At 47.9% G+C, this 20,978-nt stretch overlaps 2 protein-coding genes and 1 long non-coding RNA gene across 4 annotated transcripts; 1 reads left to right on the forward strand and 2 right to left on the reverse strand.

Annotated features, from left to right (window-relative positions):
- Window positions 1–5,136: 5,136 nt before the first annotated feature.
- LOC306839343 lies at window positions 5,137–6,179 on the reverse strand. The gene is made up of 2 exons (XR_013781182.1): window positions 5,992–6,179; window positions 5,137–5,412 (listed from the first exon to the last, which is right to left on the reverse strand). It is a non-coding gene; the product is annotated as an uncharacterized lncRNA (long non-coding RNA).
- On the forward strand, window positions 5,221–12,201 carry LOC306839342 (serine/threonine-protein kinase SBK1). 2 transcript variants are annotated; one of them, XM_079367971.1, is made up of 5 exons: window positions 5,221–5,294; window positions 8,890–9,034; window positions 9,119–9,321; window positions 9,401–9,562; window positions 10,098–12,201. In XM_079367971.1, the coding sequence occupies exons 2-5, from the start codon at window positions 8,914–8,916 to the stop codon at window positions 10,734–10,736; spliced, it is 1,125 nt and encodes a 374-aa protein (XP_079224097.1). In that variant the 5' UTR covers window positions 5,221–5,294; window positions 8,890–8,913; the 3' UTR covers window positions 10,737–12,201. The 2 variants fall into 2 exon arrangements, with proteins under 2 accessions (XP_079224097.1, XP_079224096.1); XM_079367970.1 differs by lacking the exon at window positions 5,221–5,294 and adding an exon at window positions 6,350–6,954.
- Window positions 12,202–17,425: 5,224 nt separating this feature from the next.
- Window positions 17,426–20,874, reverse strand: necap1 (NECAP endocytosis associated 1). The gene is made up of 8 exons (XM_079368019.1): window positions 20,757–20,874; window positions 19,956–20,056; window positions 19,547–19,651; window positions 19,385–19,466; window positions 19,145–19,253; window positions 18,533–18,680; window positions 17,906–17,999; window positions 17,426–17,827 (listed from the first exon to the last, which is right to left on the reverse strand). The coding sequence occupies exons 1-8, from the start codon at window positions 20,849–20,851 to the stop codon at window positions 17,773–17,775; spliced, it is 789 nt and encodes a 262-aa protein (XP_079224145.1). The 5' UTR covers window positions 20,852–20,874; the 3' UTR covers window positions 17,426–17,772.
- Between the last annotated feature and the right edge of the window lie 104 nt (window positions 20,875–20,978).

A 20,978-nucleotide genomic window follows, 5' to 3' on the forward strand; every position in this document is an offset into this window, starting at 1 on the left:
CAAGGACCGGTGTGCAGGATTTTCTGTTTTCAGTTCAACAACTTGATGTCGAACACGCCAACTTCACGGGAGAGCGAGACGACCTTGAAGCATGAATGACCTTGAGGACATTCATGATTGTCCTGACGTTCAGCTCGCTCTGACTCTCTGCAGGAGAAACGTTCACACATGACGCTCAGCACGGAAACATCCCGGCTCTCTCAGGACTTCCTTTCACTCGAAGGCTAAACACGCTGTCACTCTTGTGGTTTTCCAGTTCCTCAGTGTTGGAGGAAGCTGATTGGGCGATGAGCGGGGCGCACGCTCAGAGTTCATCAGAAGTTCTGTCAGAGGTGATGAAATGAGCCGCTTCCTGTGTTAGAGAGAAAACCTGTAAAGTGGAGCGTCTGACCGTCCCGAAGTAGAACGGAAACAGAGTGTGTGTGTGTGTGTGTGTGTGTGTGCGTGTGTGCGTGCGTGTGCGTGTGTGTGTGCGTGACTGGATGTTTGGCGCTCACAGAATGACCTGCTAAACACATCAAAGACGGATCGTTCACTTTGCTTCTTAGGCAGCTCTGCAGTGAGCTGTAACGCTGTCACAGCTCTTTCCTCTGCCAGGAGCATGAGTGCTCCGCTCACACATCCTGCTGAGCTCTTCTTCTGTACTTTTCCAAAAGATTCACAGCGTCTCCCTTCTCCGTGTTACGTCACATGTTGGCGAGCTGGTGTGTGTTCATCATGAAGAGAGGAACACTTGTCAGCTCTTTGTGTTTTTAAGATCACGCTGATATCCTTCTGAAGAAGACCGAGTCGTTCCACTGAACTTCATCTGGATTCTTTTGAATGCAGCCGTTGAGCCGCTCGCTTGTTTTTATCTGACTCGAAACGAGCCGCAGATGAGGCTTTTTTCCACTGATTCGTAGGATTTAGTTTTTCATGCAGTACTCATCCTGGACTCAGATCCAGACCTGAGCAGCTGGTCATGAACCGGCTCAGAGCTCGTGACGAGGAGGAGGAAGAGGAAGAGGGGGAATCAAATCAGTGCAGACCTGAACAAACTAGCGCTGCTGCTAACGTTGCTAACTGGACTTTTTACACGCTCACACACACCAACAAATTTACTCCACTTCTCTGGTGACGAGCGGAGACGCCTGATTGGATGACGGAGGTCACCGCCGCTTCATACGACACTCCCACCACGTTTTGGGACGAGACCGCGTCGGACTTTGTGACGCTGGCACGACTTTGAAAATGAAAGCGCAGAGGAACGCTCATATGAGCGGCGGCGTGGTTGAGTTGGCGTGCTCGTGACAGCGTGTTTTATTTATGAAGAAGACGTTTTTGAGACCTGAGCGTGTGTGGACAGCTGACTGAACTTCCTCACTCTTTAAATAAAGTCACACAGACTTTTAGAAACCTGAAAAAAACAAACATGAATCCCATTCAGGCTAAAAGCAGGTCAAGTTATTTGACCTTTGACCTTAAATGACCTGCTGAAGTCGATCCTGCTGTGAGAGTGCGAGTGATAGTAAAAGTGTGTCAGACACTCCCGACAGCAGAGTCCATGTTTTCCCTGCAGAGACCACAGCCTGAGGCGCCTGCTGATGATGTCATCACACGGGGATTAATGTGAGTCAGACGGCTCCTCAGGAGGCGGGGTGTGTGTGTGTGTGTGTGTGTGTGTGTGTGTGTGTGTGTTGGGGGGGGGAAACCACCACATACCTCTCATTCCTCCAGCCTGAGCTCACACTGAGGCACAGTTCACGTCTTTGTCGGGTTTTTTTTGAAGTTGCTTAAAGCGGCGGGTCGATTTACAGACGTGAATGAACCTTTATGGAAGTTTTGTTTCCTTGAATAAAGATCATCGCTGAGTGAGAACGCTTCAGAGACACAGACAACAAACCACAGAGGGCTCGAGGGGATGAATCAGCCGCAGGTTGATTTAAAGAGACAAAGACAGCTTTTAGAAACGTCCATCATTCACACGCTCACACGCTCAGCGCTTCTTCATGAAACAACAAAGAAACATCAGAAATGAAGAACTGTCATTTATAGTTTCATCTCACAAACATTTACACTCCGCCTGATGAGAACTCGCTTTAAAAAACGGACGTGTTTAGATTTGCTGGTTTGACCCGTGTCCCATCTGCTAACATGGAGGGGGCGGAGCTTGTGATCCAGTGCAGACGTCTCTGAACAGGAAAATCACAAACATGAGATGTAAAAACATCCTGATGTGAGCCTGGTTCCTCTTTGACGGGAACATGAACACGCGTGACGTGTCACCTGTGAACTGACCTCTTTATTAACTTTGGGTTGTTTCCCAGGAAGTGATCAGTGTGCGCTGATCCACTTCCTTCCTGAACGCTCGCGCTGACGGTAACTCAGTGTCTGACCTCTTTTAGTCTCCAAACCTGCAGATGAAATGTTTCATGTTCTTAACTCACTCCTGATAAATGAGCCACCGCCTGTGGTCGTCATGGTAACAGTTGAATCTACAGACCCGTGCTACAAAATCAGAATATTTTTACATTTACACACGAGAGGAACGAAAGGACAAAACAAGGCTGAAATAAGAAGCACTTAAATAAAATATAAGAAGCCGTTACCGATATATCAAATATAATTTAAGAAAGAAAAACAAAAAACACAAAATATACAAAGGTGTGTGTGTGTGTGTGTGTGTGTGTGTGTGTGTGTGTGTGTGTGTGCAGCTATAAACCCAGTGATCAACTTGCACTGAATGTTTTTTCTGCTGCATCATCCTCGATCAGCAGAGCTCAGCTGAGGTCAAAGGTCAAAGTTCCAGACTTTCTAAAAGCTCCGCGTTGTCGCCCCCTTGTGTCCTAAAAGAACATTTCAGTTTGACTCAGCTCTGTGGTGGAACCATGGTGACAGCTGGAGGTCTGTTTCTTAACTTCATACTGTATCTTTCATGATGGGGGGGGGGTAAGACGTGATCACACACTTATGCCTGCTGTTGTCATGGCAACTTCCTGTTGAATCATTTCGTAACTTTTTGCATTGGTTTTAATGAAAATGCACCTTGATGCACTTTCACAATCCCGCTCTCCGAGGTCATCAGTTTGTTCATGACTGATGTGCAGGTGAAGAGGTGCGCTTGTTTTAAGCACCTGTGTGAGTGTGTAAGTTCATCAGGCCGTCATCCAAGAAGTTTAGAATTCTTTTTTTCTCTTTCAGTAATTCAAGACTCCGCCCCCTGTCTTCTCCGCCTGCTGCTATTGGCTGAGCTGTTTGTCCTGTCGTCGCCTCGTCCCGCCCGCAGTTTCCCCCTCTGCAGCTTCTTCGGATCGATGACTCATCAGGTGGACAAGTTGATGAGTTTATCCAAGAAACTTCACGGCCTGGTAAGATCTGAGGAGGAACTCGTGTCTTTGTGTTGTTTAAAGTCGCAGATGTGACGCTGTGTTTGTAAAGCGCCGCTCCTTTCTCCCCACAGACGGACGATGAGCTCACAAACTTTGAAGGTTTGGAAAATCAACTGGACGGCCTTCGACAAATAGATCACACCTTCGACCACTTCACGTCGTTAAAGGTAAACTTTGTCAGATCGAATTCATCATGTTAAGTGTTGAAACATGTAACTTTAATGTCTTCTCTTCGACGTCCCCTCAGGTGAACGAGTCCCTCCCCCTGCTCTTGGTTCACACGCAGTCCTTCAGGCTGCACGTCGACTGGCTCAAAACAGCCAGAGAAAACGTCAGTTTGCCCACCAGGCCAGCAGAGGGCGTCAGCACCCACCTCCTGCATCTCTCCACCGTCATCAGAGCGTCTCTGCAGCAGGTGAGAGAGAGGGGGGGGGGGGGGGGGGACTGAACGAAACGCTGCAAACAACAACACAAGAATGATTGAAATCTCCCTCCTGACCTCTGAACTGTTTCTGTCTTTAGATCAGTGAGGAGGCTCCTCCGTCTCCAGCTCCTCCTGCCTCCCTTCCCGTCGTCTCCTCAACCTTTGAAGTGCTGCAGTTCTCCGTGGAGATCTCTGAGAAGCTGCAGGTCTTTGGTCACTGGTCCAAACGCTTGTTACGCCTCCTCCAGGCGCAATCACGCTGCCCGAGACGTTAAACCTGCAGAGCCCGGACTGAAGCAAACCTGGAACATCTATCAGGTCTCAGTCCTCGTGCTCCCTGCTCCCCCGAGGATGAACCTCCATGACTTTTGTCGTTTTAGCGCCACCATGAGGTCAAAAGGTGTCTTTGGGTGAAATACCTGAACGACTGCACGGCGGATCACCAGAAGATGATTCTCCAAATTCCTGTGTTGACCCCTCTGACCTCTGATGGAGCGCCACCTGCAGGTCAAAAATAAAATATGTATAATTCCAATCAGCATTTAAAATGTGCTGAACGGATTCACTGTGCGACCTTTGACCTTTCCACCAATCATGACTGTTTACGTATTTTTATACTGTTGTTTTTTTACACTTATTTTGGAAGTTATTTATGAGCTTTTTTATTTGTTGTTCTTGTGCATAGTGTGAGGTGCAGGCATCTCATGTTTTTTATTTACAATATTTAATAATAATAATAATAATAATAATAATGTATTGCCACGCTATAGGGCTCTTTAATGTTCTATTTATACTTATATTTTGTCTTTTTTACATGAAGTCCTGAATAAAGTTTACACTTGAAACCGAGCTGTGACTGTTTGTTCGTTAGAGTTTTATAGACATTTGTGAGGACTCGGTTCTTTAACTCTGCTGCTGAAATGCAAACGCTCGTAAAACTGTGTTTAAAAGTGTCCACACACACACACACACACACTCACACACACACTCACACACTCACACACACGGCTGGATAAAACACGTTGATGCACAGACCATGTGTGGGTGACCTGGAGTAACACACAGGGACTTGCGTAATGTCGTTGTGTTGACAAGAGGCCTCAGACGGATGATCTAAGCACACACACACACACACACACACACACACACACACACCCTGCAGGCGCTGAACGGGTGCAGCTCAGATCGCTCAGCTGTCAGGATTCAGTGTTTATTGTGTCTCCTTCAGGTTGTTTATGGTTTTAAGGTTCCTACTTTGGTGTTCAGTGTTTCTTAGTTTATTAAGTGCTTCCTGTTTTATTTTGTAATATCTTGTTTTTGTGTACTTGGTACTTGTCCTCAGTGTTGTGTGTTTTGCTCCTGTCTGATTGCCCTGATTGTCCTCACCTGTGTGACCAGTCTCACCTGTGTTAGTGTCAGTGTTCCCTCTCCTCTGTGTCACTTCATCGTGTGAGTCTGGAATCTGTCGTTCGTCTCCCTCTGCTCCTGGATTTATTATTTGAGTGAGTTTTGTTTTTGCCTTTTCTTTACCTTGTGTTTTTTACCTGCACTTGGTTCCTCCTCCTCTCAAGCCGTGATCTGTGACATCAGCGGGTTGGAGAGTGGAGGACAATCCTGCAGCTGTAAATATAACAGACAGAGAGCAGATGTGTTGTGTTCGCAGAGAGTGACAGGTGATCACTTTTCTATCTGTACCTGTGGTCTGAGGGTCAGAGATCTGTACCTGTGGTCTGAGGGTCAGAGATCTGTACCTGTGCTCTGAGGGTCAGAGATCTGAACCTGTGGTCTGAGGGTCAGAGATCTGTACCTGTGCTCTGAGGGTCAGAGATCTGTACCTGTGGTCTGAGGGTCAGAGATCTGTACCTGTGCTCTGAGGGTCAGGGATCTGTACCTGTGGTCTGAGGGTCAGAGATCTGTACCTGTGCTCTGAGGGTCAGGGATCTGTACCTGTGCTCTGAGGGTCAGGGATCTGTACCTGTGGTCTGAGGGTCAGAGATCTGTACCTGTGCTCTGAGGGTCAGAGATCTGTACCTGTGCTCTGAGGGTCAGGGATCTGTACCTGTGGTCTGAGGGTCAGAGATCTGTACCTGTGGTCTGAGGGTCAGGGATCTGTACCTGTGGTCTGAGGGTCAGAGATCTGTACCTGTGCTCTGAGGGTCAGAGATCTGTACCTGTGCTCTGAGGGTCAGAGATCTGTACCTGAGGGTCAGAGATCTGTACCTGTGCTCTGAGGGTCAGAGATCTGTACCTGTGGTCTGAGGGTCAGAGATCTGTACCTGTGCTCTGAGGGTCAATCCAAATCCATTTAAAAAAAGATTTGATCCAGAACACTTTATAGTCGTCAGATTTTTCATTTGTGTCTGAAAAATTGCAGAAAATAATTCATTTTTTTAGCTTCCAACACGACCTCCCCCAGCTGGTCGCTGCGACTGTGCCGGTGACTGACGTTTCCTGCAGCCAATGAGATTCTGGACATGTAAACATGTTGCTTCCATTGAGCCGGTGCTGCTGCATCATATAAACTTAATGGTTCGAGCACACTGTGGAACGACAGATTGTTCGCTGCATAAGGAGGCCTGATTCATAATATGAACTTTTGTCACCTTATGTGCAGAGTTAGGATTTGCAGTGTTTCGGGATCAAGACGCATGAAATCAGTTCAATAAATCAATTGGACTTCCATTTGGCCGAACACTGAGCTTGACAGTTTCTACATGTATCGTATATCTTGAAGTGGGAGGTGACCTGGACTCGTTACAGTCACGGTTACTCTGCTCAAATCCAGCGTGTCGGGCGCACACACAAACTCCCTCTGCAGAGCAAACTCAGTAAAAGAAGGGATTAAAGGACGTGTACCAACAGGGAGCCAGGTTACACACACACACACACACACACACACACACACTCAGGGGGAGGAGTGGAGGTGAGGACAGACCACCATCCACTGGGATAAAAGTTGCAGCTGCAGCAGACATGAAATCGTCCTGCAGAGTTTATGTGACTGCCGCTCACGTCGGAGCGCTCCCTGCAGCTCTCTGAGACCGCGAGCTTCTGTGAACGCTTTCCTGCCCGCTGATTCTGCTGGATGAAGAATATTTACAGAGGACAGATCTGTCTCTAAAGATCGACGACACTGAACCAAACCACGGCTGCAGCATGACAGTAAGTTAAAGCTGCAGCAACGCTCACTCACTCACAGGAGGTCGCTTGGACCGTTCACGACTCACAAGATCAAGATCGTTCAACTGAAATGCAAAAACTATTTCTTTACTCCAAACTAAAAAAGAAAACCAGACATTTTCATAAATTCATAACGAACTGAAACTGTCATGTGCTTCGGTTACGTAGATCGTCCCACGTCGCGGCGGCCGCGGGTTCAGAGCCGACCTCTAAAGCTCCCTGAAGATCTAAAACTTCTGCTCATTTTTAACAAGAACTCAAGAATCCGTCTCCAGGTTTCACATTCAGGACACTGCTGCAGCAATACTGATCATTATGGAAAACAATCAATGATCACATATTGACCCAGCAGCTCTGAGCGTGCGCCCAGTGCTGACAGCAGTGAATATACTATTACACACACTCAGACACAAACAGAACACCTCGATGTTCATCACAGCTGGGATCAGTTTCCACGTAGGGGACGAGACATGTCGGGCTTCAACCCCCTGTGTGTGTGTGTGTGTGTGTGTGTGTCTCTTATGCAACATGCGTGTTCAGCCGGGCGTCACACTCTCTTGCGTGTCAGTTACGCTGCTCTTTGAATAGCTTCTCCATCACCAAATAAAAGCTGGATCTGTTTTCCTCACCCCTGCAGACGCGTTTGATTCCCAGAGTTAAACACAAAGTTAAATTCATCACACGGAAACACGTCGCTAGAAAAAGCATCAGCAAACCCGTTGTTTTTCTCCGGTACAGCACGCTTACCGGATACTCCTTAAAGTCACTTTTCACCTGAGCAGCCAATCACATCTCTGCTCTTTCTTTCACGTTGCTTCCCTCCTCGTCTGGACGCGAAGCAACGCCGAGAGCCCCACATTCATCTCGTGCACGCAGTCCTGCTCCACAGGCGCTCCAGCTGGTTCTTCCCTCCTGTCTCTTTCTCACCGTACGGCTCCTCTGCTTCAGGCGAGGACGCCAGGGTTCACGCCAGAGCGCCCCTCCCCCGTATAGCCACAGAAAGGAGAAAGAGACAAATTTCTCGGGTATCAAACGTGCACCAAAATCAATAACTAAGAGAGCAGAGCAGGATCGACCTTGAACGACCAGCTGACATCTGTTACCCAACTTATCCCAAAACAAATCCAAAGTAAGCTGAACGAAAGGTGTCAGAGTGTTTGAATAAGAGCCCGGCATAAACACCCACAGGTCAAAGGTCAGCCTCCTCATAGACCACCCACACTAATAATGTCGTCACACACACACACACACACAGAGAGCTGCTGGATTAGACCTGGAGCATGTGGCGTCACAACAACATGAAAACCTCCAGACGTGGAACACTTTGATTCTCTGAAACATTCTTAGACACATTGATGCTTCACATCGCCTCACAGCGTCTCGCCTCACAGTCGTGCTTCTTTGTGTCTGTGAGATTGTTTGTGTCAACAAAGCCTCGGTGGGAATTCACGGTATCTGTGTGCGGCACATTCGCGGCTCGAGTTATTCTCTAATGAGCTGTAATGACTTGGCCCCCCGTGTCTGGACTGAGGGTGACACCAGATCCCAGCCTGGACCCGAGGGAGCCAGCTGTGGTGGAAACATCAACGTTCCACCAGACAAAACAAATATCAGCGAGTGTGTGTGTGTGTGTGTGTGTGTGTGTGTGTGTGTGTGTGTGTGTGTGTGTAGGATTTCATGAGTCTATTAACAGACATGTTTATATGCCTGAGGATCAGTATTGCCAACATCACCAGGACGACAATCATCACTGCAGCAGTTGTGTTAAATTCCAACGAGCAACAAAACATCCAACCACGGAAAGAAGCTCAGACGCCGGTCACATGACGTGTTCATTCATCGATCGCTCTTTGCATGATGAATTCAGAACTGAGTCTTGATTTGTGTCGCTTTCATCGCTCTCCTGTTCTCGTCCAGGCCGCCACGAAGCTCCTGGATGAAATGTGCCACCTGACCGCTCAGTCTCTGACGCCCATGGACACGTCGGAGCACTTCCAGGTCCTGAAGCTCCTGGGGGAAGGCTCGTACGGCAAAGTCATGCTGGCTGTACACAGGAAAAGAGGTCGGGAGAGGAGACCCGAGGTCAGGACTGTGTAAGGACTCCAAAACAAGCCCTAAACCAGAGTCTGTCCCTGGTTTCCTGCAGGTACACCGATGGCTCTGAAGTTCTTCCCTCGTGAGTCGACGTCTCTTTTCTCCTTCCTGAGGGAGTACAACCTGTCGTTGTCCTTCTGTACACACCCGTCCCTGACCAGAGCGCTGGGAATCGTCTACTCCACACCGTCACACTACGTCTTTGCTCAGCAAGCGAGCCTCTTTGGAGATCTCTTCGACGTCATCTTGCCTGAGGTATGCTTTTCATTTAAAGGCTGTTACCGGCCTGGTGTTGCACCTTCTGATTACAGGCACGTCCTCATCTCCTCCTCAGGTCGGCGTGGAAGAGGACGTTTGTCAGCGGGTGGTGTCCCAGCTGTGTGGCGCTCTGTCCCACCTGCACTCTCTTGGTTTCGTCCACAGAGATCTCAAACCGGAGAACGTCTTCCTGTGTGACTCCGCCTGTCGCTGGGTCAAACTCGGAGACTTTGGCATGGTCAGTATTCAACACACAAGCAGCTTATACCGCTCAAGGTCAGACGAAAGGCCTTTCTGGAGGTTTGTCTTCACCATCGTTGCTTCTAATTCTCTGCAGAGCGATGAAAGTCAGAGTTGAGATGAGTTATCTTCTAACCCTAACCCTTCTCTGAATTCCAACTATGTTGGGAAATTGGGATGGACCAACTTTAGTGAGCTCATCACTGATAGGAAAATGCTACTGAAATATGTTGGGTAGATGGTTTTCACAGTTGGGCATACTGGGTACTGATTCCTGTAGAAGATAACAAAAAATAATTTTTGAAACAGCATTTTGGTTTTTGATGCATCTTCCTGTTACTTGCTTCCCATTGGAGCAGCTCAAACCACAGGAATCCTAACATCCAAACGTAGAGACTGTTGTGTTTCAACCTGTCAGTGAAAAGGCCCCGAACAGCGTAGGAACCAAGACGGGAGAAAGGACGATGATATCAGTGTTTTCTCATGTCTCTTTGTTGTGAACAAGCAGCTAATGAAGACTTATTCTACACCAGGTGAAGGCCAAAGGCTCCAGGGTCCCGGAGGTCTGGTACAGCTCTCCTTACTGCACCCCTGAGGCTGAGCTTGCTCGTGGGAACGAGGACAGCTGGAGTGCGGTGAATGACGGGAACGATGGCACCAAGAACGATGCAGAGACAAAAAAGAAAAACCGAGTGTGGGTGTCTGTGGATCCCAGCATGGACAGCTGGGCGCTGGGGATCCTGACCTACGCCATGCTCACCGGCACTCATCCCTGGGCTGAAACAGCCAGCTGCTGCCGCTCATACCTAAAATATAAGGAATGGTTCAATAGAGCAAAAGGCCCCGATGACAAACTGGACGTGTGGGCGGAGCCTTGCGATGAGAGTGCACAGGATGTCGGTGATTTCATCGAAGCAGAACTTGGAAAGAAAGACCGCGCGCCTGTTGCACCTCAGTTTGCATGTTACACCCCGCTGGCTTGCTCCTTCTTTTTGACCCTCCTCGACCCACGGCCTGGGCTTCGTGGTCGACCGGAGGATGGGCTGAGTTACCTCGGAGGGGAGTGGTTGATGGAGAGGGAGAGGGTTCGGTTGGAGGAGGAGAGGAAGAAGAGCGGAGGCAAAGGAGCCATCAAGAACATGAAGGAGATGGAGGGGAGGGGAGAGCGATGAGGACATACTGAACTGTTTTCTTTTTATTTCACCAGTGATGCAAACTGTTCACGCAGCAATATAAATATAACATCTACGATAATCAGTGAGACCTTCAGTACACTGAAAACAGATTTATTGCTCGTCCTTGTTTCACTGTATTTTAAACATTGTTAATCCACACACTCGCTTATTCAGTCACTTGGAAAAATTCCTTTTGACAAATGAAAAAAGTCCATAAGGAAAATGTTTTGTGTAACAACAAGCTCTTCAACACAGTTATTGTTAATTATTACATATTTAAATATAAACGCTCAGATCTAGCAGCTGCTGTTCTGGGGATTATTTGAGTTTAGTCCGACTGTAATGTCACCATGTCCCTGTAAGAGATACTGTGCCTTCTTTAGCCCGATGCATCTAAATCAGGGTGTCGACTGTGAGGTGTATAAATCACTGCGGGCCTGAACTGCACAGACAGAAGAGGTGCACAGTTTTTCAAGCAATAAACACTTCTGCTAGCAGGCGAAAGTGGGGCAGGAATGTCAACTTTATTTACATCGACAAGATTTTAAGATGCAGATCCAGATGAGATATGAGGAGAAATCTTGCTTCTGTTTTTGGAGCTCTGAAAATGTTAGCTAGATGCTTTAAGCTACATGTAACGATAGCTGTTTTCATAAATGAGCTCAAAGGCAGACTGAGCCCGACATCGTCCTGAAGCAACAACCTCTGGTGTTGGAAAGTAAAGCTGCAGTTCCTGGAGTGTCCACTAGAGGTCGGCTGCAGGGAGACGCCACTCAGGCTTCGCCCGTTAATATTTACAGTCGGTGATTGTTGGAGGCTGGAAGGAACATTTCAGGAAGTCTGAGTGAAAAATTCATCTCTTTGTGTTTGAACATTTGTGCGAGTGTGAAAGCTGCTCTCACACTTTGTACTGCAAAACAAATGTTTTATTTTCTGTATAGTAACTGTCCTCTCTATTAAATGTATTATTTTAATTACATAAATGAAGGGTTGTTGTTTTAAAGCCAAGATTAAAAGAAACTATATATTGTTTGTTAAAACTCTTTAATCACACCGTGGTTAAGTTTTTTTTATTGCTTTCTACGAAGTTGACCTGAAGGAACATCTTCTCATAATGTCCATGAAAGGTTCGACACGCACGGAGCTCGACAATCTGGAGCGAGAGCTTACCCAGATGTTTTCAAAAATAGATTCAAGGCTGTAAATCTGATACTACAACCTTTCAGCGCCGTGTACTTTATGAGCCCTGCAGTTATGACTACTCCGCCTCGCAGTTCAGCCAAGTCACACGCCGAACACACTCATGCCAATTAGGCCTGTCAGCATTAAGGGTCACATGATCTCCTCCTCTTCTTCAGGTGAAATCAGTGTCCTCGCTCCTCTTCATCATGTGTGTGAAGTGTGTTGTTGTAAATCCACTCTGATCCTGTATTTGATCATGTCTATAAACCCCTCTATTTCAGCCCTGCTCAGAACAGGCTGTTTCTGTGTCTGTAGCTTTAAATATGTAAATGAGCTGTGTCTGACCACGCCCCCTCTCTGGAAGGGCTCGGGTGTACTCGCTGCTTTCTGGCTCCATGTCCTATTGTTTACGGTGAGAAGGCAGACTCAGAGGGCAGAACAAACACCTAGCTGTGGGAGGGTCACCCACCTGGGGGAGGGGCTACTGCCCTTTGTGATGTCATAAAGGGAACATCTCCAAACGGCCTGTTTGAGCACACATTTACTGCAAAGTGGAGCAGGCTAAAGTTTCAAACTAGGTTTTAAAATGTTTCTTTGTTCAGAACACCATGGATTCAATCGTCAGGTTAATAATATTGTTTGTTTTTATTGTGTCCGTTTCTCGTCCTGGCGTTGGCTACTGTATGATGTGTTTACCACAAAGAGAGAGTCAGGAGCGTGTACAGAGTGAGAGAAGGAAGGAGCAGATGACATACTGCTGACCCGCCACAAGGTCAAAAAAAAAAGACAAGAAGTCGTAAATAACAAGCTGAGGACACAACAACAACAAAACTGCTGCAAGACTGATTTATTACAGCTTATAAAAGAAGAAAACTGCAGTCATCTGGAGAACACATGAAGAAATGTTCTGCGTTTACTGGAGCTGCTTTAGGACATGTTGACCTGATCCTCACCTCTGTGACTACGCTGCAGGCTCACATACACAAACACATCTCATGTTAGCATGTCATGGCAAAATGCAACATTATAAACCTATTCGCAGACACTGTCATATCTTTAACTCACATAAATGTCTTCTTGTGAAACTCCACCTTCCACATCCGTCGGATCAACTCAAACATTCCTCATCGGAAACTCAAAACAAGACTGCAGTTTTATCCATTCCTGGAAAGTCGCCCTCAGGTCTGAAGTGAACTCTGAGTGCTCGTAATCCTTTTAGGCATCGTGGTTACTGCAGTGGACTTCAACTCAGAGTTAGCCTGAGACAGCATGTCCAGCACGGAGACCGTCATCCATGGGACTCCAGCGCCCCCTGCAGGAACACACAGGGGACTCCAGCGCCCCCTGCAGGAACACACAGGGGACTCCAGCGCCCCCTGCAGGAACACACAGGGGACTCCAGCGCCCCCTGCAGGAACACACAGGGGACTCCAGCGCCCCCTGCAGGAACACACAGGGGACTCCAGCGCCCCCTGCAGCAACACACACGGGACTCCAGCGCCCCCTGCAGGAACACACAGGGGACTCCAGCGCCCCCTGCAGGAACACACAGGGGACTCCAGCGCCCCCTGCAGGGACACACGGGGGACTCCAGCGCCCCCTGCAGGAACACACAGGGGACTCCAGCGCCCCCTGCAGGGACACACAGGGGACGTTACTAACTTATTAAGAACAGGTTTTTTGAATGGGTGTGTATGTGACTTCCTGTGCTTCTGCAGCCAGCCTCTAGTGGACACTCCGGGAACTGCAGCGTTTCAATTTTTGTAACAGACACATGCAGACTTTTTCTGACCCACTGCCCGTGAACTCACAGACACGCCTAAATCATGCTGTCGAGGTGTGGGCTTCGGTTTCTCTGAAAACTTCAAAGCGAGAGTCAATCATGAGCGACTCTAACCTTTGACCCCTGAGCTGTGTGTCCTCACTCAAACTCCTGCTTGTCCCAACAACACTCCCGTCCCCCCGACGTCTGTGTTTTTTTAAAAGGACAGCCGATTCTTGCTGCTGTAAAAGTTGGAATAAAGAGATCATCTGTGAAGAGGACTCCAAACCAGCCGAGCCAAAGCCCTTAAATTCACAAGCTAGTTAAACGGAGACAGATTGATTAGTGCATCGTATGAGGCATGTCCGAGGGTCTCCGGGGGGGGGGGCAGATTCTCCCGGTCCTGACATTTAACCTGATACGTTTCATTAAAGCTATGTGTCTGAAGAAGTCAGCCAGCGTTGTGTAACAGCGTGTGACTGAATGTGTGTTTGTCTTGCCAGAGCGTCATCGAGAAGGTGGGAAGTCAAAGACGAGACAAGAAGACAGATCGCTGCTGTGTGATTATTATTTTACTGAAATAATCAATGGAATAAAAATGATTGTAAATTAAGATACACACTTTAGTTAATACATGAATTTATTATGAGAGAAAGATGAAGAAGTGACCACAAAATGAAAGTTCTGGTTTTATGAGAAGAAACGGATCACAAAGAATGTAGAATCGGATTTATTAGAAGTACAATTTCTAGATTTTTCAGGTCTGTTTGTACGACTGTTGTACGAGTATGAGGACGTTAAAGTCAGCGTTGGTCATTTTCTCCAGATCCAATCACAGCCTCCCTGTCTCCCTGCTCTCTGACCAACCAATCACAGCCTCCCTGTCTCCCTGCTCTCTGACCAACCAATCACAGCCTCCCTGTCTCCCTGCTCTCTGACCAACCAATCACAGCCTCCCTGTCTCCCTGCTCTCTGATGAACCAATCACAGCCTCCCTGCTCTCTGACCAACCAATCACAGCCTCCCTGTCTCCCTGCTCTCTGATGAACCAATCACAGCCTCCCTGTCTCCCTGCTCTCTGATGAACCAATCACAGCCTCCCTGTCTCCCTGCTCTCTGATGAACCAATCACAGCCTCCCTGTCTCCCTGCTCTCTGATGAACCAATCACAGCCTCCCTGTCTCCCTGCTCACTCTCTACCTCTTGGTAATTCGCACCTCGTGGTTATTAGGATTATTTAAATGGTAAGAAGTCACAGGGGAAATAACGTGATGTGACCTCCGCCGTCACATCATTACGTCGCCGAGTGGAAATGCGATGGGATTGTCGGAGCAACGCGGTCGCCTTTCCGTGATTCCTTTTAGGAATCTTCCGAACACCTTTCCTTAAGCTGGTGGCGTTGTCCCCGGGGTTCAGGTCAAGAGGAGAGAGAGAGGGGATAGGAGAGATTTTCACAGCTCTGAGGTCGACATAAGACAAAGTCTGAGCGTGTCTGAAAACACACGTCACTGCACGCCTCCTGACTTTAACTTGGATCAGTGCTGCCGTTGAACACGCACGGAGGCCCCGTCTGAATTCAACGAAGGCCAACTGATCTCCGGCTACAGAAATGTGACGCTCTCTGACTGAGGCAGCGTCCGTCTGTGGGCAGCTGCTCCGAATTCTTCTCATCACAAACCAGATGAAACATTTACTCCTCCGTTTATTTTACGAAGTGCTGATGTACGTGAAAGGGATGTTGCAGCTAAAATTAGAGCGGGTGACAGAAGTCCACGAAACCAGAGCGTCCCGATGACTGTGAAACGGAGACCACGCTGGATTTTAAAACACGTGTGAGTGTTAATGGTTGTTGATTCAGGAAGGAGTGGATTAGATTCAGTGAGATTTAAAAGAGAGAGGAATAAAAACAAGTGATCCAGCCGCTGAAACGTTTTTCACTTCTCACGGCTTGCTGATGGATTTGCACAACATGAAAAAGTCAGCCACGCTTCCAGGCGATATTTTCGTCCCCCGCCGTCTCACCTTGAGTCGTGCTGCAGCTCGAACCAGAGCTCAGGCTGCTCTCACACTGGGCCGATGTGTGGGAACTACAATCTACCAAAACTGGACTACAAAGATCTGCTGAACCTTTGGATCCGACCCTCGCCCTGACTGATGTAGATGGATGGGAAAGTTCTCCGGAACATGCAGAGTTTGAATGCGTCCATCATGCTGACACGTGTGCTGGTGTCGTTCTGCTCCATGTGCAGATCTGATGCTGGGTGGATGTGCTAAACACACACACACATACACACACACACACACAATAACCTCACCTTGTTCCAGTACGACATCAGGAAGATCGGACCTTACCGGTCAGAGGTCGACAGCTCCTGCTGCAGCCTCTGTCACATGTTCATCTCCATCCACTGGCTCACAGTTACTTCTCACCTAAAGGCTATAAACCCGGTCTACACGCCGACCCCGTACGACTGTATGGACCCGGAAAACCATCATAAAAAATAATAGAAATAAAAAAACATGATAAAATGTTTGTTCTGAAAGAAAAGAAGCAGACGCCGCTCTTCCAGTGAAAGGATTTATTTTCTCTTTCTTATCAAAGGAACGAGATGCTTCACATCGTTCATACGGAGCTTTAACAAACACATCAACATTAACATGAACTCTCCGTCCAGAGTGGCGGCTCACATGTCAGCGTCTCCGAGACGCCATCGGGTTTAAACATTTCATTCGCTGCCGTCAACACATTCATCACGTGGAATAAGACTCGCTTGTTCTCGCCATTTTTCTTCCATTCTCTTCCAGGACAAACAGAAACTATTTCCTGTTCTTGTCTGGAATAAGTCACACGGCGCTGAAGGCATCTGGAAGGTTCTTTTTTTGAAGGATTTCAGAGAAATGAATGATGAGTTTCTTTTATACGACGCCTTCAGCTCGCATCGACGTACGAGCCCAGCGTCGACGTTTATTCAGCTCAAATCTGGTGAGAAGATTTTAATGTTTCCAATAAATCTGGATGAATCGATTCACGTTCCAAAAGGCGGAGAAACGCTCGCCGTTTCCCTTCGTTTCTAGTCTCCCAGCTTTTCCACACAGCGTGCACACCGCGCTCGGTCAGCATGGTTTCAAACACACACCGAGTCTGTTTCTGAAGGAGCCGGTTTAGTCAGTTAGCCACTTAGCATGCCATTGCTAACAAAGTAGCTTTTCCTGCGTAGCGGTCAGTTTTCACTGATTCCTGTCATGAGGAACATCAGAGCGCCACCATGTGTCTCCTCCTGCTGTTTCTCCTGCAGAGAGTCAGAGTGAGCTGACTCAGAGAAGGCAGCAGAACATAACCAGGAGAATTCACCTGGAGCCAGTGGGAGGAGCCAGTGGGAGGAGCCAGTGGGAGGAGTCCTCCTGATGTGATCTGGATATTTTCAGCTAGTGTCTTATATATCTATTTAAATGTAGTTTGAGTCCATGCACGTCTGCTGCAGCGGTTGTTTTGAGTCACACGTCTGTGTTTGTATTTTATTATACTTTTGCAGTTTGAATTGTTGTTTTGTCGGGAAGCGTTACGTTCGTGTGCTGAAGTGAGGACGAGGCTGCTCTGCTCCACGTGTGAGGCTGGGAGAAGGAACGCCGTTCAAACCATCCTTTTTTTATCGACTTGGAAATCAGGCGACTGAGCGATATGTGTCAGGAAGTGTTCTCGTCAAACAGATGAAGTCTGATCAACAACAACAACAACAAGAGATCTAAGCGCTAAACTTCGGATAAATAAGGAAATACTGGAATGTTCTCTTCTTTTTTTCTAATTTGCAGCACTTTTTTTTCCTGAGCTGCAGTACTGTACAGCGCCTGCAGAGGGAGCTGCTGAAGCTGAGTGCAGAGATACAGACGCACAGAACAGGACGTGACACGTAGCCCTTAAACAGAACAGGAAGTGGCTCATTCTGGTGTCATGGCTTCTGTCTGGATGAAGTCACGTGATGAGGAGTCAGCGCTGCGATGGGATCAGTTAGGAGTGAAGCACAGGAAGCTACAGACACAGAAGCGGGTGAGATGGAAGTCAGACATGATGTCACAGTCACTGCAGACCAATCAAAACTGGATCCAGTTTCCGCCGTCCTGTGGACTCGACTGAGGTGGATCAGAACTGAAAAGAAAAGACGCCGGATGAGTCTGATGACATCACGAAGTCATTAAAGAACAGTTTATTGTTTTATCCGTTTACCTGGCAGGTGCAGAGAAGTCTCCCCAAACATCCGAGCACGGGTTCGACTGAAGCACGGTGTTGGAGTTACTACTGTCCAGCTCCAACAGGCAGCCTGTCACACACACACACGCACACACACACACACACACACACACACACACACACACACACACAGCTCGACTCAGGTAAAAGAAGCTCTCTGTGTGTGTGTGTGTGTGTGTGTGTGTGTGTGTGTGTGTGTGTGTGTGTGTGTGTGTGTGTGTGTGTGTGTGTGTGTGTGTGTGTGTGTGTGTGTGTAAGCCTGCAGTAAAAATCAGCCACGTGCACGGGTGTGTGTGTGAGTGCCGGGGCTTTGGCAGCGACCCCCAAGTGGACACTGGAGGAACTGCAGTTTGCAGTAATGTTTTGGATTCATTGGAGGTTTCCACTTGTTCTCAGCGGGTGGCGTTCTGTGGCGTGCTGTTGCTAGTTGCTTACAGCGAGGCGGTGTTCCAAAGGTTCAACTATCAGGCCCTTCTGTGCTCTGACGCTGGTTGTGATTTGAAAATGGGCGCTGCCATAAACAGCGTAAACGGACACGGGCCCTTCACGCCGTCGTATAAACAAATAAATAACAATCCTGATATGACTGACACACAAACATACCTGTGGCTATTCCTCCTGTTTGGGGAACTATGTTGTGATTGGATGAGCCTGATGAAGGAGGAGGAGCTATCTTTCCCCCGGGCGGTGGTGGGAGGAGTCCGAAGCCACTTGAGCCTTGTGGGCGGGGTTTATCCCTCTTCTTACCTTGCTGGAGACAAAGGACAGAAAACAGGATTTTTTTAATGGTTTCACTTTTGGATTTGATTTTAATCTCACGTTGATTTAAGCGTCATTCTCGTGTTTTATTGGGCGGTTTCATTTCCTGATTAAACGATTAAATTTAGTGATTCATCGCTGTTTAAATAATGAATCATGTGACCGCCCAGTTTGGACGCATGGCGCCTCCTTGTTTGTTGGAGACTTGGTTCACTGGGGCACAGAGGGGTGCAGGCCGGCGGGCGGCCCAGGTTTGGGTCCAACCTGCGACTCCTCCCCTCATGTCCTTCCCTAAACTCTCCCTTGTGTCCTTCTCTGTCCACTAAGACGAGGAGTCTTTGACTGTCTCGCGTTTAGTCATCTGTGGGACTGGCTGAGTGAGACAACAGTTAAACTGAAGTTTTTAACACATTAATTAAACGTTGAAGTTGGACTTTTTAAAAAAGTGTTTTTTACCCCGATGTTGAGTGTGATGGTCTGACCCTCTTTGAAGCCCAGGTCCAGTTTTGGTCCCGAGTCTCCGAGCTGGAAGCTCTTACTCAGTTCGTCCTCCTGTTTCACCCATCTGCAGGGAGACACACACACACACACACACACACACACACACACACACACACACACACACACACACACACACACACACACTGAGCACGCCCCTCTGTGTGCAGTGAGACCTGTGTGACTCTGGATGCTTACTTGAAGTGATCCTGTAAGGCAACGTTGAAATCAAAGGCGTCCCCTCGGTCCCCGAAGCCCACCCCGATGAACGCGCTGCGACCTGCACAGAGGACGTGACGTTACAGGAAGTGACTCAAACAGGCCGGCTCCGTGAATGTTGCTCCACGTCCTCGTCCTCACCGTTATCGTCCTGTATCCGCAGAACAAAGTAACGGCTGGAGTCGCTAACCGTTTCCACCACGACTCCGGGATACTCTTTCACCGGCGCCTGAGCAAACAGCTCCCCTGCAGGACAACACGAGACATGATTTATAGAAAACAAAACAGTGAGACGTCCTTTTTGAGACACTGAAGACTACGAGTCTTTATTGTTGTCGTGCGAGGAGGCAAAACAGCCAAAACATGTCCATCGACATGCGCTTCCCCTGACATCTTTAATAATCGAGCACAGAGCCGGCTCCCCATCCACTGATGATGCACACAGAGTGAGAAGTGAATGTCGATGGATCTGATCGTGGTTACAAATATTCACTGAACAGAACCAAGAGAAGAACTTTTACTTCAGCTAGAAAAACACTAAATGTCCCACCTGAGATTTTGTCCTCCAGTTTGATGAACGCCACTTTGCCCTTCGCTGTGATCCTCAAACGACCAGACCAGTCTGGAGTATCCAGCTTCCAGTCAGCCGCCCTGGACACACACACACACACACACCATGACCATACACTTTATTGTCCCCTTGGACAAATTTGTCTCGGACACAAAGTGATGCCAAACACTCAGCTGCTTCCACTCTGATCAATCAATAAAAACAATAGTAATAACATGTCCACGTGTCAACAGAAAGGGAAGTATCAATACAGAACTACGGTACATAGATTGCATAAGATCTGCAGAAACAGCACGAGAGAATAAAATAAAATAAAACATGAGAAGCAAATACCGAAAATAGAATTAAAAAAAATGTCAAATATGAATAAAAAAAAACAAAGTCACGTGCACCCTGCTGGACTGTTTAAATTATGGAAGAGAGTTTATACAGGTGCAGGTTTTTCCATATGTTGGATCCTCCCTTTTACTATACAGACTCTTTACAGTAAAACACTTTTTTGCGGGTCATATTCACGCAGGCTGCTGTAGATGCGTCTTCACCTCAGCGAGGAGCATGCAGGTCTGAAACACCGCAGACACATCTGTGACAGCTGCACAATAAAACCGCGCAGCGAGCAGGCGAACACACACACACACACACACACACAGAGAGAGAGAGAGAGAGCCGGGGACTCCACATAATGCGGGCTTTGATGGTTTCTTCTCACAAAGAGCGACAGTTAACCGTTCCACCACATTTCACGGGACCGTGAACGTCGCACCGCGCAGGTGTGTTTACCTGTACGCGCGGTTTGAGGCGCGCGGGGGGATGCGGTAAACGTTGACATCAGGTTTTACGCACAGGATCGACTCGTACTCTCCCTCAGCCGCCATCTTGGACCAACTGTTATTGATGTGTGTGTGTGTGTGTGTGTGTGTGTGTGTGTGTGTGTGTCTCAACTGAAACCTACTAAATATGTGACTTTTAAATGACGTAAAAAGAGCTCACGTATGAAGTGTT

This window comes from Symphodus melops, assembly GCF_947650265.1.
Source record: "Symphodus melops genome assembly, chromosome: 18".
In the NCBI taxonomy this organism is placed as follows: domain Eukaryota; kingdom Metazoa; phylum Chordata; class Actinopteri; order Labriformes; family Labridae; genus Symphodus; species Symphodus melops.